This window comes from Podarcis pityusensis, assembly GCF_964106645.2.
Source record: "Podarcis pityusensis genome assembly, chromosome: 16".
Lineage (NCBI taxonomy): Eukaryota > Metazoa > Chordata > Lepidosauria > Squamata > Lacertidae > Podarcis > Podarcis pityusensis.
The window spans coordinates 13797466-13813059 of record NC_138041.1 but is presented as its reverse complement, the minus strand read 5'-3'; the positions used below and the strand labels follow the sequence as shown (position 1 = coordinate 13813059).

The window sequence follows — 15594 nt, the reverse complement described above, 5'->3', positions numbered from 1 at the left end:
TTACATTCAACATTTTGTGTCATCTTATTTTGCACCCGGACTTCCCTCCTACCCTGCTTCGGTTTTCCTAATTTACATCTCTTACAGATTCTTATTTACCCTCTATTCACATCACAGGATTTATATTAACCCTGCTACAGTTTTTAAACTTCTGCAATTAATTCATATGTATGCAACAAATTTACTCCACTCCTCTTCAAACTTTGTCACTTTTTGGTCTCGAATTTTATAAGTCATTTTTGTCAATTCTGCATCCTCAAATAATTTTGTCTGCCACTCCAATAAAGTTGGGATCTCCTGGGATTTCCACTTTTGGGCCATGAGAATCCTAGCGGCAGTCGTGGCATACAGAAATAGTTTACAATCTTCTTTTCTCACGTCATCTCCTATTATCCCTGATAAAAAAGCCTCTGGTTTCTTTGGGAATGTGTATTTGAAAAGTTTTTTCAACTCATTATATATCAAATCCCAAAACTTTTTCATCTTTTTGCATGTCCACCACATGTGGTAGAATTCGCCGTCCTTTAGTTTGCACTTGGACCTGTTTTAATTGTTATACATGTGGAACATTTCTAAACTGTTTTTGCACTTTTCTTCTTTTACGGTTCAAATGATTTATTTGAATGATTCTTTTTATATGATTCTTTTATAGTTGTGTATTTCACTGTTGTAACCTGCCCTGGGGCTTTCTGGTGAGGGATCAGTAAGAAATCTACAATGGGGGGGGGGGAGAGAGAAATATCCTGTTTGTTCCCATTTCACAACTGGGAAAACTGAGGCTGACTCACCCTCAGGTCACAGAGTTTGCCCTTGGCAGAGGTGGGACAAACACAAGTCTTTTGTACCAAATCTTTAGCTTCCCTCCCCCTGTCGACCCCAAACCAAGAGATTTAGATGCTTACTTGGCATAAGCTTTCTCGAGCAGGGCACTCCAGAATTCGTTGCCTTCTGCGGAGTGGACAAACACAAGCTTGCCATCTTTGGTTGGGAGGAGGTCATCCACCACCACGTCGACCCACTCGCCAAATTGCCAGATCTGAACCAAGCGCAAAACAGGCAAGACAAAGGTGAAAACTTTTCAACCTGGAGATGCCAGGAATTGAACTTGGTCCCTGCTGCATGTGCCCTTGGTGACTCAGCGGTGGTTAAGAATGGAGGCAGGGAGGAGAGAAGATGGATGTTGTCTGTGTTTTAGATGAGAACATACTTAATCTGTACTTCTCATCAAACCATTATGTGAGCCCAAACACAATGAGATTTACATTTCTCTGAATTTTACAACGGTAGTTCTGCAACTGAAAAACCCATTTACAAAAATACATATGATAGGGGAAAGTGTTCAGAAAAACACATACTGAAGTGAAAACAGCATACCAAAAAAAAAGTATTCTAGAAGGGGGGAATTGCTTGCAAAACAGTCAAAATGGCATACAAAAATGTGTATTTCAGGAGAAATTTACATTGAAATGCTGGTGATTTTTCACAGTACTTTTTAAAAAAAATTCCAGGCTACAGACGGGAGAACTGAATTTAAAACTGGAAAAATAAGGAACTGAAATTGACAGATCTGGGGGTTTTTTCCTTAGCGGTTGTGCTCTGCACATGCTCAGAGAAAGCCATCATTAGTCCACATGTTCCAAGGTCAAGGTCCAGCATTCTGCATGAGCTCTGGTCCTGACACCTTGCTCAAATTACATTATTCCTTGCAGGCCCACCTAGTCCAGCTTTCTTTCTGCGGCCTAACAAACCCAGTTCCACTAAAGACAGGAGGGGAGAGAGATTCTGCAAGTGCGATTCATCAGGAAAGCTGCAGCTGTCTACCTGCAGGCACAGATCAGCAGGCTGAGCAAACACCAGGCCGTGCTCTGAATGGGAGGCACCGGGCAGCTTTCTTCCCCGCTATGCACCACGCCCTTGCCACCCCCACAAACAAAGAACCTTGAAATACCAAGGCGAATCATCACCTGCGAGGTCGGATTCCACATCAGGGTGGAGTCCTCAGGTGTGGAAGACTTAAAATAAGCAGCAAAGCCACCTCGGCTGGCAACAGACCAAGCCAGGCGTTGGATGGGGTGGAGCTGGGCAGAATGCCTTGAATGGCGTTGGTGCGTTTAAGGAGCTGGCTTTGGGCTAAGTGAGGGAGCCTGGAGATAACTGGAAAAACAGACTTTTTATTCTCACTCTCCTAAGAATAAAAAGTCCATTTTTAAACTGATCGCCAGGCTCCCTCAGTTAGCAGAAAGCCAGAGATTATTATTATTTGTAAAGGGAATTTCTGTATGAGTTAATACCTTATTATCCATTTGGAGCTATACTTTATCTTTGTCCTTCTAGGCTATGGTTTACATTTTTGATTCATTGGGGCTTCCCTCCCCCCTTTTTGTTATGCTTGCTTTTTTTTTTTTTTTTTTGTTAAATCAATTTTACAAACACACACTGTTTTGCAGTATGGAAAGAGACAGGAACATGCACAGAAAAGGGTGGGATGAACGAGTGATTAACTGGAAAGGTGTAAACACCCCACAAGGAAAATCAGAGTGATCGGAGCACAAATGCTTATTGTCGTATAAACAACTTGCAAAATAAATAAATCAGAATGAATGCTCATAAAGACTGGATACGATCTAACCTCAGTATAAGCTTTCTGCTAGCAAATCAGGGAAGAATGCTAAAATAAACACCAGAGAGATCTGGAGGACACAAAGAATTTCTCTGTTGCTTCGCAAGCAGGGCTAGTCTATGTTCCTACAAAATACATCCAATTTAAAAACACAGAGAGAGAGACACAGTGCTTTGAGTAACAAGGTCCGCAGCAAGGCAGGTGCTCACCTGGAAGTGGAAGATGCCAGCGTACCCATTCTGGAAGCTCTGCCCATGGGGGACAACGCGGTGCAGAAGAGGGTCATTCAGGGTTAGGGAGGCAATGGCCGCCAGGAGCCAGCAGTCACCTGGAAGGAGAGGCAAAGGGAAAGCCAGCCAGTTAAAACCAAAACAACTGTTATTTATATATAGTGGTACCTCTGCTTTTGTACTTAATTCGTTCTGGAGGTCCGTTCTTAACCTGAAACTGTTCTTAACCTGAAGCACCACTTTAGCTAATGGGGCCTCCCGCTGCTGCCGCACCGCCGCCGTGTGATTTCTGTTCTCATCCTGAAGCAAAGTTCTTAACCTGAGGTACTATTTCTGGGTTAGTGGTGTCTGTAACCTGAAGTGTACATAACCTGAGGTACCATTGTGTGTGTGTATAAAATTATTTGGCGAGGCTGTTGCATCCAACATTAGGGATACTCAGAGTAGGCCTGTTAGCATTAGTGGACATGACCAAGGCCCCATCTGCACATTCGCTCTACGTGGGGCTGCCCTTGAGACTGACCCAGAAACTCCAGCGGGTGCAGAATGCCGCGGCGAGACTCCTTATGGGGTCTTCGCTGCGAGATCACATTCATCCGGTACTATACCAGCTGCACTGGCTCCCGGTGGAGTACAGGATCAGGTTTAAGGTGCTGGTTTTAACCTTTAAAGCCCTATACGGCCTAGGACCCTCGTACCTACGGGACCGCCTCTCCTGGTATGCCCCACAGAGGAACCTACGGTCTGCAAATAAAAACATCCTGAAGGTCCCAGGCCTCAGAGAGGTTAGGCTGGCCTCAACTAGAGCCAGGGCTTTCTCGGCTGCGGCTCCAATCTGGTGGAACGCTCTGTCACAAGAGACTAGGGCCCTGCGGGACCTGACATCTTTCCGCAAGGCCTGCAAGACAGAGTTGTTCCACCAGGCCTTTGGTCAGGGCCCAGCCTGACTCCCTCCTCTGGCAACCTGCACAGAACTTTGCTTAACGGTTGCCATTAATTTGATTTTAATTAATTTTTATAATGAAATGTTTTAGAATGTTGGATTATTTGATTGTTTGATTATTTGTTTGTTGTTAGCCGCCCTGAGCCTGGCTTTGGCTGGGGAGGGCGGGATATAAATAAAATTTATTATTATTATTATTATGCATCATGCCACTCTGAGCAGATGTGGCTTCCCCCAAAGCATCATGGGAAGTGTAGTTTCATAAAGGATGCTGAAAGTTGTGAGGAGACTTTGTTTTGGAGGCATCCTGAGAGCCCTCTCATTTCAGGGAGCATCTGCTGCCCCAGAAGCTCCAAGTGGAGAGAGCTTTTTCTTTTGTATTCTCCTTTCACGACCAACATGTACCTTTCCCCCCCTCGCACCCTCCCCAAAACTGCCAGTTCCTTTCATCCCTCCTCTCTGGACCTGGAACAGTTCTCCTGTCTTATTCCCTTCCTTTCTTTTCCCATTCTATTTATTTGAACAAATATATTCACCTTTCATTATTTCACCTCCTAATTCCCCTCAGCACCTCCTCTAGCCCTTTCCCCTCAGGGGAGGGAGGCCTCCCTTCCCTCACCCTCCCCGGAACTTTCCGGTCTGCCAGCCATCTTCACTCAGTGGACCAGGAGCTTCTGGTGCTATGGAACAGCCAGGACCAGCTGAAACTGGTTTGAGAAACACTGCCTTAGCCCAAGTGGACTACTAGCTGCCTGCCCGGTTCCTGATCTCTGGGTGGGTGGGGTGCTTTTTCCAGTGTTCGAAAATTAGCCAGGTGCCAGGCGCATTTTGCACCTAGCTTCCGACCACTTGCGACCAAGTGAGGATGCCTGGGCACCAGGATGGCACCTGATGTCTTGGTATCACTGGATCTGGACCGCATTCACACACAAATACCTCATTCTATCAGTTATATTTAATCTACATAATAGGAATGAATTTCAGGAACCAAGTTGCTTTGTCTGTGCAGCCAGAGCAGGAGCAGTCGTCATTAAGAAAAAGAAGTTGGAATTGGCCAATATACTGTACTTTTCCGTGTATAAGACTAGGTTTTTTAACTAAAAGTAATGTTAAAGGGGGAGGTAGTCTTATACACGGGGGCAGTCTCCCCCCATTTTCTTAATTTTGAGTCCCCCAAAATGGGGGGGGGGGGGGTTATACACGGTGGCGTGTTATACATGGAAGAATATGGTATATATGTGGACTCTCCCTGGATCAAAGGACATTTCTTCTTTAAGTTCTCAAAGCTCTTAACCTAGGATCAAGGTTGTCATCTGAACTAGATGTTTAACTAAGAATCCATCACAGTAAGCCCATAATTTGAAAAATAAGACTTTAGAGCTGTTTTGCCCCCAAATGGCAACAAAACATTCCGCTCTGGCGACTGCAACCTTGGTTTAAAGAGCCATTTGGCGCCTAGCTTATATACCTGAGTTTTTGACAAACACTGTTTCCCCCACCCCACAAACTTAGTTGTTACTCTGAAATGCAAACTTGTTTTGGAGTAAGCGCAGACACCAGTCTGCTGTTGTCTTTGAGCCCTGAAGCTGGCGCTCTGCCGCGGGGAGGGGTGCAGGCCGCGTAGAGGAGACCACGCCTGCCTGCAGGGCTCTGATCAGATAAATGGTGTGTGGTGTGAGAGAGGGAGGGAGGGAGGCGGAGAAGAAACACTGAGGAGGGTGTGTTTCCTGCAGCTGTCGGGAAGTTTCCCTCGATGACCGTGACCTGACAGTTTCAAAACAGCCAAGCCAAAAAGAAAACAGCCAGGCAGGAATGGTACGAAGGCCAGAGAGAGTGAGGGAGTCACGTCATATGCTCAGGGGGCTCTGCGGCTGCTGTTGCACAATCAGGACACACCCGGAAAGGCTCCAGTGTCCTTTCAAAATTGTACTTCTCGTCGTAACAGAAAACAAGCCATGCCGAAAAAACACAGAAAAATAAACAAAGGGCCAGCAGGAAAACAACAACCAGAAATTGCATCAAAACCTTTGCCTTCCAAGTTATCAGTAGGTTTTGTCTACCTGAAGAAAACAGAAAAGCTGTCCCCCACCCCACTCTGTTTCCAACATATAAATCTGAGGAACTTTTTTTCTTTGGGATGGGTGGTATCTTGGGCGTAGCAAAGATTTCTAGGGTGGGGGAGGACACACACACGTCATCATCCTCTGTCTGACTCTGTCTAGCAGATTTGGAATGAAATGTCTCAACAACCGTCATTTTAAATTACTTTTTTTTTATCCCAAGTGGTCATAAAAATCTGTCATAATCTATCTACAAATTTCTACTTTTAAGTTAAGTGTTTTTATTTATTTACTTGATTATGGGTGGGGGCAGCTGCCCCACCTGCTCCCCCGGCTACGCCCATGGGTGGTGTCCAACTAACTCCCACCCCAGAATGCACCCACTGAAATCAACAGACATGGCTACGGGCTTCCCATGGACACCTGGCTGCAAAAACTGGAAGGGCACCCTTTTGCCTGATCCAGCAGCCAAGCTCTTCTTAGGATCTCCTATACAACAAAGACCACAGCCTTGTCCTGCAAGAAGCAGGGGAGGGAGGTGGGAAAGAACTAAGGGTGTGTGAGAGAGGAGACCTGGCTGCAGTGACCCCCAACCTCTCCCTGCTTTTTGGGGTGCTTAGCACCATCTCTGGCAGACAACCTCACAGCCTCGGGTGAACCCTCCTTACCCAGAGCTCCTTGACAGACGTCTGTGCGGGTCGCCCCGTCCACAATGAAGAGAGGGTTGCGGCACAGTTCCTGAAATACACAAAAGGGAGGCGGGCTGGTTTGTTGTTGCTGCTGCTGCTGCTGCTGCTGCTGTTGCTCTTAAATGCCTAAGAGGAAGAGCCTGCTATATCAGGCCAAAGGTAAAGGGACCCCTGACCATTAAGTCCAGTTGTGGCAGACTCTAGGGTTGCGGCGCTCATCTCACTTTATTGGCCAAGGGAGCCGGTGTACAGCTTCTGGGTCATGTGACCAGCATGACCAAGCCACTTCTGGTGAACCAGAGCAACGCACGGAAACGCCGTTTACCTTCCCGCCGGAGCGGTACCTATTTATCTACTTGCACTTTGACGTGTTTTCGAACTGCTAGGTTGGCAGGAGCAGGGACCGAGCAACAGGAGCTCACCCCGTCGCGAGGATTCGAACTGCCGACCTTCTGATCAGCAAGTCCTAGGCCACAGTGCCACCCGCGTCCCATCAGGCCAAATAGGGGCCCCAAATTTAGTCCAGCATCTTGTTCTCGCAGTGGCCACACAGATGCCTCTGGGAAACCCGCAAGTAGGACCTGAGCTCAAAGAGCACCTTATTCTCCTGTAGTTTCCAGCAACAGGTATTCAGAAGCATTGTATTATGATTTGCCTCTACCTGGGAAAGGGGGAAAGGAACTGCAGGGTGAGGGGCTGGCGGGCTGGCTGCCTAATGCCAAAGTTGCACCAGCCCTTTGTCTTGTTTACCTTTTAGACAACTATCAGGCAGGGAGGGCTTTTGATCATCGGGGCCGTGTGTACTCCGCACATTAAGTAAAAAGTGAAACTCTTTTCCCCAAGGAAAGCTCAGCTCTGTAGCCTGCCTTAAAAATGCAGGTTAAACCTATATGCATATTCTCTTACATTCTCCATAATTAATTCCACTGTTTTGCTTTTACCACTTTGCTTAATTCATTCTGGCATGAAGCCTTGACTACTGGGAATCCTATTTGGCTTCGGGGAGATGAGCAGACATTACTATGCGAACACAGGTACTGAGTCAGCCCAATCAAGCTCAGTGTTGTCTGCACTGACCGGCAGTAGCTCTCCAGATGTTCAGGTGGGAGTCTTTCCTTGCTTTACCTGGAGTAAAGGCAGCAGCTCTGCAGAAGAGCCAGCCAGCCAGCTGCTCCACTATTGAATCCACACTCTCTAACATGTAATCTCCATACCCCATAAGGACTAGAAACTTGAGTGTAAAAAGGAGGTTACTGGGAAGCTGAATTTTCAGACTGGTAACACAACTCTGCGGCTTTCCTGTGTTCCCAAATAACTGAAGCTTACTACACAGAACTACTACGCCCATTTTCTAGATGGGCTAAACCAGGCATAGGCAAACTCGCCCTCCAGATGTTTTGGGACTACAACTCCCATGATCCCTAGCTTACAGGACCAGTGGTCAGGGATGATGGGAATTGTAGTCCCAAAACATCTGGAGGGCCGAGTTTCCCTATGCCTGGGCTAAACTGATGCCAACAGCAAGACGTAACTCGAGGTCAAAGATATTCTGGGTTGCAACCTGCGCCATTTCTTGAGTCTCACCGTAGGTCGTTTCCACTTGACTCCATACGTCTTGGAGGAGTTCGGCCCAAGCTCCTTGAAACCCAGGGAAGAGGCTGTGGCGGGGAAGGTGTCATCCCTGAAAAGGGCTCCACTCTGCAAGCACTCATTGCGAAGCCTCTCGTAATCCTGGTTCAGGTACTTGATTGCATTCTCGTTTTTACCTAAGCCCAGGTCTTTGGCCCGCTGCTTCTGGACCTGAGCGGAGACCCCTGTGCAATAGATAGGCACAATGACCTCTTCCGACATCTCGGGCAATTGGGTGAAGCCCTCCTGAAACAGATAAAGATGGCATTAAACACACAGAGCTTTGGTTCAGTGGTAGAGCATTTGCTTGGCATGTAGAAGGCTCAATCCTCAGCATCTCCAGAAACTCTGGACAGTCGCTGCCAGTTCGTTCAGACAGTGCCAAGCTAGATAAACCAAAGTTCTGAATCAGTGTAAAGCATATTCCTAGGTTCCTAGACAGAAACGAGGATATTTCTCAGAGCAATATGGAAAATTGCCAATGGAACAGGCCAGGCAAAACAAATAGGGAATACAGGGCACCATGAGTATAGCCCCCCAACCTTTCAGATTTCCTCCTGCCCCTCCTGGCTCTTAAAGAATGCTAAGTCTCTAGTCCTCACAATTACTGAGAGGGAAAAGGGCAGGGCTGTCATACGTCCGGGATTTCCCAGACATTACCGGGATTTCAAAGGTGGAAGTGACGTCCAGGGGTGGGGGTGGGAGTGGGGATTTCTGGAAGGCAGTGGTTTGTCCTGGATCTTCAGCAAGTAAATGGAGAAATAGTGTGTGTTTTTTGGTGTTTCCATAAAAAAGAAAGAGCAACAACTTTCGGGTTTTCCTTTAGAAAGCGCGACAATTTTGGGGGGTGCCCTGGTTTTTACTTTTTGAAATACGGCAAGCCTAGAAAAGGGAAGCTTTAGTAACATTATCACTATTCATTATATTTGTTAATTACTTTATATACACACAAAGTACACTAAAAGCCAAATTAAGAAAACAAAACACTGCACAATATGATTACGTTATTTGGATGGAAGGGGACATCCTTCCCGAATCCTTTGGATTGTAGCGCTGCCTGCGAAAATATCTTTCCTTTTGAAGAAAATGGTCCAAAATCAGCTGAAATTTGTTCTTTTTACTTTTACAAGCCCCAGAGAAGGACTGAGTGGCAGAGCACCTGCTTTGCCTGCAGAAGGTCCCGAGTTCAATTCTTGGCATCTCCAGTTTAAAAAAGGAACAGGGAGCAGGTGTTGGGGAAGACCATTTTCTGCTCAGCTGAGCAATCCAAACCCCTGAAGACCCTGAAGAGCTGCTGCCAGTTAGTGCAGACAATGTTGGGTTAGGTAGACAAATAGTCTGATCTTATCTAAGGCAGCTTCCTATGTCCAAAGTAAACCATGAGGGCCAGAATCTCACATCACACATTTAATGCACTCTTTAAGCATCATGACATACCGGTGGTAATAATAATAATAATAATAATAATAATAATAATAATAATAATAATGTTTATACCCTGACCATCTGGCTGGGTTTCCCCAGCCACTCTGGGTGGCTCCCAACAGAATATTAAAAACATGATAAAACATCAAATATTAAAAACTTCCCTGAACAGGGCTGCCTTCAGATGTCTTCTAAAAGTCAGGTAGTTGTTTATTTCCTTGACATCTGATGGGAGGGCGTTCCACAGGGCAGGTGCCTCTACCGAGAAGGCCCTCCACCTGGTTCCCTGTAACCTTGCTTCTTGCAGTGAAGGAACCACCAGAAGGCCCTTGGCACTGGATCTCTGTGTCCAGGCTGAACAATGGGGTGTATTAATTCAGTGTATTATTATTATTATTATTATTATTATTATTATTATTATTATTCTCTCATCCACATCATCAGCGTCTCCACCAAAGAGTGCTGGGAACTGTAGTTTGTTCACAGCATTAACCTCACAGAGCTCAAACTTCCAGCACCTTTAACAAACTATAGTGGTACCTCGGGTTACATACGCTTCAGGTTACATACGCTTCAGGTTACAGACTCTGCTAACCCAGAAATAGTACCTCGGGTTAAGAACTTTGCTTCAGGATGAGAACAGGAATCACACGGCGGCAGTGCAGCAGCAGCAGGAGGCCCCATTAGCTAAAGTGGTGCTTCAGGTTAAGAACAGTTTCAGATTAAGAATGGACCTCCAGAACGAATTAAGTACTTAACCCGAGGTACCACTGTACTATTTCTAGGTTTGTCCATGACTGCTCACCTGGTATAAGAGTGCTTCAGGTTTATCAGGTGTGGATGTCACCTGACTTCCATTTTTAGAGGAAGGGTTGTAGCTTAGTGGTAGGAGGAGCACAGGTCAAATCCCTAGCATAGCTGGGAAGACCCTTGTCCGAACCTTGGAGGGCTGCTGCCAGTCGGACGCCCTTGCCTGCAGATGGAGCCTTTTTGTACAAAACGTTACGAGCTCTGCCACTGAGTCACAGGCCTTCCTCCCAAGTTGCACTCGTCTGGAGCACAGCGGTTGCAGAAGGAATGCAAGGGGCGGGGGATGCCGAAGGCAGCAGTCTGGAGACCAATTTCCCCAAGACTCCCATCTTGCTTGCTTTTAAAGAAAAGCAAGTTTCAGCTTCCTAGCTCTTATGGCTGTGAAGACAAGCTTGAAGATAAGAAGAGCTTTGCTGGATCAGGCCCAAGCCAAGCTAATCCTGCATCCTGCTGTCACAGCTGCCCAACAGATGCCTGCAGGAAGCCCCCAAGCATGACCCCCCAAGCAGAAGACCCCCAAGCAACTAGCTTTCAGAAGCATACTGCCTCCAGCGATGGAAGCAGGGCATCACCAACAGGAATAATAGACACTGATAGCCTTATCTTTCATGAATTGCAGAGTTGGAAGGCACCCTGAGGGCCATCTAAGTCCAAACCCTGCAATGCAAGCATCTCAATACATGGTCTCCCATCCAATTTGAAACCATACTGGACCCTGCTTAGCTTTGCAAACGTGCGAGCCAATCTACTGCTGCACCACCAATCCTCTTTTAAAGCCATCCAAGTTAGTGGCCATTGCTGCCTCCTGGGGGAGCAAATTTCAACTGTGTGAAGTCTCACCCCTTTTTTCTGCCTGTTCTGATTCTTTCGGCTTCACCCATGAGTTCTAGTGTTATAAGAGAGCGAGAGAGAAAAATCCCCTACCCAGTTCTTTTTTTCTAAAAAAATAAAGTTTAGGGGTACTCTCATTTTGACTCAAGAAAACCACCATTTTATAGTTCGAACCAGGAAAAATAAATACAGTAAATGGTCACTTGCCTCTTCTCTATGCTAAGAAGTCCCAAATGTTGCACACTTTCCTTGAAAGAAGAATGCAGACAATGCCTTGTGTCATCTCAGAAGCCAGGGGTTAGGAAGGAAGCTTTGAAATCATGCAACGGAACTGCAATTATCCTAATCTGTTGCATTTGCATAATCTATGCGGGTTGTGGAATCCAGCTTCTCTAGCAGCAGAATTTGGGTTAGGTAGACATAGAGGTGTGCTTTTAAAAAAATATAAACAAACATGGAGTGCAGATAAGGAAAGAGGAGAAAATTGGTCCAGGTTGCATTTCAAGGCCAAATGACTCAATTCACATGTTTCAAAAAAACCAAACTCAAGCTGTCCTGTGAATTTTGCATTTATCTGAATTTTGCGATGCAAAAGCTTGTTACAAACATGCATTTCACGTATTGAATTGCACATATCAACGAAGATAACATAAACAATGCATAAATATTTGAAGAAACTCCTTTGCAAAAATAAATAAATGTGTCTGTTACGGAAGAGTGCTTTAAAATGCTGATGAATTTCCATGAGGGTCTTACGAATAATAATAATAATAGCAAACCGATATAGAAATGTGGAGAACTGTAAGGCTGTAAAAAATGAGAAACCGAAACTGAGGGATCCACTCACCCCTACAGACTGCCAACGCTTGCAAAATGCCATCTGTCCTACCCATGGCATTCCAGCTCCAAGCAGTCAGAAGCCCAAAATGGTATCAGCAACTGTATCAGAGCCTCTCTCTGTGTGCGTCTCTTTCTCTTTGCACAGCTACATCTGCTGAATAGCAAGACAGATCACCTTCCCTTCTGCCAGTTCTGCTGGCTGTTCATTTGTAGAGAGGAATGTCAGGGTTTATGTACATATCCTTGCCTGGAAAGGGGACTCACAGACCTGGAAGCCTCGGATCATATCCAAAGTTAATCCTACTCAGAGGAGATCCATTGAAATTAATGGACATGACAAACTTAGGCCTTAAAAAAAAAAAAAGTCCTTACTGTTAATACAGTAAGTAGACAGACAGACAAATAAGGATGAAATATTCCAAACTATTATTCTATTACCAGTACCGCTATTATTTTTTTAAATAAAACAACAACGCTGTAGAGGGCAGATGTCATTTAGGAATTTCCACCTCAGGAATGTAAATATTTTGGGCTATCCCTGGAAGACAGGTTCTGGAGTTCTGCCCAGCTTTGGGGAAGGTTTAGCACAGATTTGCAGAAAAAGGTGTGTGGGGTGAGGGATGAACACAAAGTTTAAAGCAAATGTGATGATAGATCTATAGCAAAAAGAACAGATATTTGGTGAATGCTGTTCGTCAGGAAAGGCCCCTCCAAAGAAATCCATTTTCTTCACTGACTTACTAATACTTTACGCCAGCAAAATTGTCTCTTCGGACTAGGGATAAATGAATCTCTCATTTCTTGTTTCTCAGTTTTCGAATCTCAGATTCAGTTCTCCATATTTCTCTAGTAATTTGGTTGTGCTTTTTAAAATTCTTACGGAAATTTGTCAGGGTTTCAGTGCCAATTTCTCTTAATAAACTGATTGCTGTATCTAGACCAACTGAAAAAATTGGGTTGTATCCAGCAAAGAGTAGATACAGTAAAATTGTATTTCACTGTATCTATTCTTTGTTGGATACAACCCAATTTTTTGTGTGCTGTTTTGACTAACATACACATATTTTTTTTTTGCTAGCAATTTTATCAGTTTTACTAATATATGCATTCTTATGCACACTTTCCTCTAATAAGCACATTTTTGTAAACACTGGTTGGTGGGAGAACTGCACTGCAAATTTCAGAGAAATGCACATTTTGAAGGATAACAATCTCTGGGTTCATGCATTGGTTCAACAAGTGTGAATTAGGTTGTTTCTTCTTAAGATGGAAACAAGATCCAATTTCTTCCCCAATCCCTACTCTGGAGTCTAGCAAAATATCCTTCTTCCTCTGCTTTGCTGGTACAGTCGTACTTCAGAAGTTAAACAGAATCCGTTCCAGAAGTCTGTTTGGTTTCCAAAACGTTCGACTTCCAAAGCGCGGCTTCTCATCAGAAGCCCTGTCGGACGTTCAGCTTCCAAAAGAACGTTTGAAAACAGGAACACTCACTTCCAGTTTTCGATCATTCGGGAGCTGGAACATTCAACTCCCAAGGTACGACTGGAGCCGAGGTACGACTGTAATTCCAAATTCATAGATATGGGATTTTTAAAAGATTTTATTTCTTGCAATCTTGAATGCAGTGTATGTGTGAGTTGCGTAAAGCAGTGTGGAGGGCTGGCTTTCGCTATGTCTGGGGAGGTTTACAGAGTTTGTGCATGTGCAGAAGATTAACCCAACACAAGTCAATTAGATGAGACATTTGGCATGCACATAAAGACATCCACCCACCCCACCCTTGGCAAGGCGAGCCTGGGAGCACCATACCCTCTGGCCACGTTTATGACCCGAGGCGTGCAGAAAGTGGACAGAGAAAAAGTTTTCTATGTTTCTCATAATGCTAGAAACTCTAGGACATCCACGGAAGCCAATTCAGGAGGACAGACAAAAGAAAAGTCCTTCTTCACACAGCACATAGCTGAAACTATGGAACTCACTTCCACAGGAGGCAATGGGGCACCAACTTAAGTAAAGGTAAAGGGACCCCTGACCATTAGGTCCAGTCGTGGCCGACTCTGGGGTTGCGGCGCTCATCTCGCTTTACTGGCCGAGGGAGCTGGCGTACAGCTTCCAAGCCATGTGGCCAGCATGACTAAGCCGCTTCTGGTGAACCAGAGCAGCGCATGGAAACGCCGTTTACCTTCCCGCCAGAGCGGTACCTATTTATCTACTTGCACTTTGACATGCTTTCGAATTGCTAGGTTGGCAGGAGCAGGGACCGAGCAACGGGAGCTCACCCCGTCGCGGGGATTCGAACCGCCAACCTTCTGATCGGCAAGTCATAGACTCTGTGGTTTAACCCACAGCGCCACCCGCGTCCAAAGACTGGACAAATGGAGCCTCCAAGTTCAGAGGCAAGTGCACTGCCGAATACCAGAGGCTTTGGAATAAACAGCAAGGGTGGATTGTCACATCTCGTGCGCTTCCAGGAGCCATGAGGCTGTCCACTCTTGAGAAAAGAATCCCAGACCAGAGAGATGGCCTCCCCCACTTTCTATTCTTTATAATTTCTTTTCTATAAGTTTTCAACAAATAAACAATCCGACAACATTTCAAATTTAGCAATCCTTCCACGTACAACTTCCCTTCCCTCCATGGTTCCCTCAAAATTTCAATTTATGCTGCATATTATAGTTACTCTAGACCTTCACCTTACCTCAACAGGCTTCCTCAACCTCGGCCCTCCAGATGTTTTGAGACTACAGTTCCCATCATCCCTGACCACTGGTCCTGCTAGCTAGGGATCATGGGAGTTGTAGGCCAAAAACATCTGGAGGGCTGAGTTTGAGGAAGCCTGCCTCACAATAAAAACCAAAAAGTTCGCCTCCACTGCTCTCTTACTCAAATCCTATTTGTGTTCTAACATTTTTTTTACACTGCATTTTTAAGTATTCTGCAAACGTTTTCCAATCTTCTTTAAAACCAGTCTCTTTCTGGTGGTCTGATCTGACAACACCATTTCTACACTTTCGTGAGTGGGACAGTGACTGAGTGAATTAATGAATAAATAGATAGATAATTCCTGGCAAGGCTAATAGGTGTTCAGCCAGCATCCACCTGCTGGCCTTCATACTTACAGGCAGGCCTGTCAACTTCCTTCTCTTCTGTCTCAGTTTTGCAGACAGGGAGGAAAATGGAGACAAAACTAGAATTAATTGCCGCTGCCTCTTGTTGACTCTGCCTCTGGCTCTGCCTCCTGTGGGGCTCCCCTCCTCCTGCCCACCCACCCCAGTCCCAAAGGGCAGTACCCGCAAAATGCTAATAGGGCTGCCATTATTTTTCAAGCCAGAGGACCAAGACAACAATGGGTTAGGTGGAAGAGATTGCAGAGAAAGGGAATCTTATAAACCTGTCAGCCGTTAATACCTTCCCCCTTCTATTTGCATTAATATCATGACAGGTCTTTCAAGTAAAGCCAGGCACAGAGATAACCCGGCTCCGAGTGAGTCACCCTCGCCACAACCCTCTCCTTTGT

General features: G+C 45.5%; 1 protein-coding gene across 6 annotated transcripts in view; it reads right to left on the bottom strand.

Moving 5' to 3' along the window:
• Window positions 1–15594, bottom strand: part of CAPN1 (calpain 1) — a 50135-nt gene that overhangs the window by 24781 nt on the left and 9760 nt on the right. For 4 of the 6 annotated variants that reach the window (XR_013980489.1, XR_013980490.1, XM_080985441.1 and 1 more), the window contains exons 2-5: window positions 8127–8417; window positions 6522–6591; window positions 2830–2948; window positions 903–1036 (exon numbers count right to left, since the gene is read on the bottom strand). Coding sequence is in view for 4 of the 6 variants with exons in the window: in XM_080985441.1 (XP_080841567.1) it covers window positions 903–1036; window positions 2830–2948; window positions 6522–6591; window positions 8127–8393 (590 nt within the window). In the remaining 2 variants the exon portion in view is untranslated. Of the gene's footprint in view, window positions 1–902; window positions 1037–2829; window positions 2949–6521; window positions 6592–8126; window positions 8418–10401; window positions 10544–15196; window positions 15322–15594 lie in introns of those variants that run through there. The other 2 variants (XM_080985444.1, XM_080985442.1) reach the window with 2 other exon arrangements.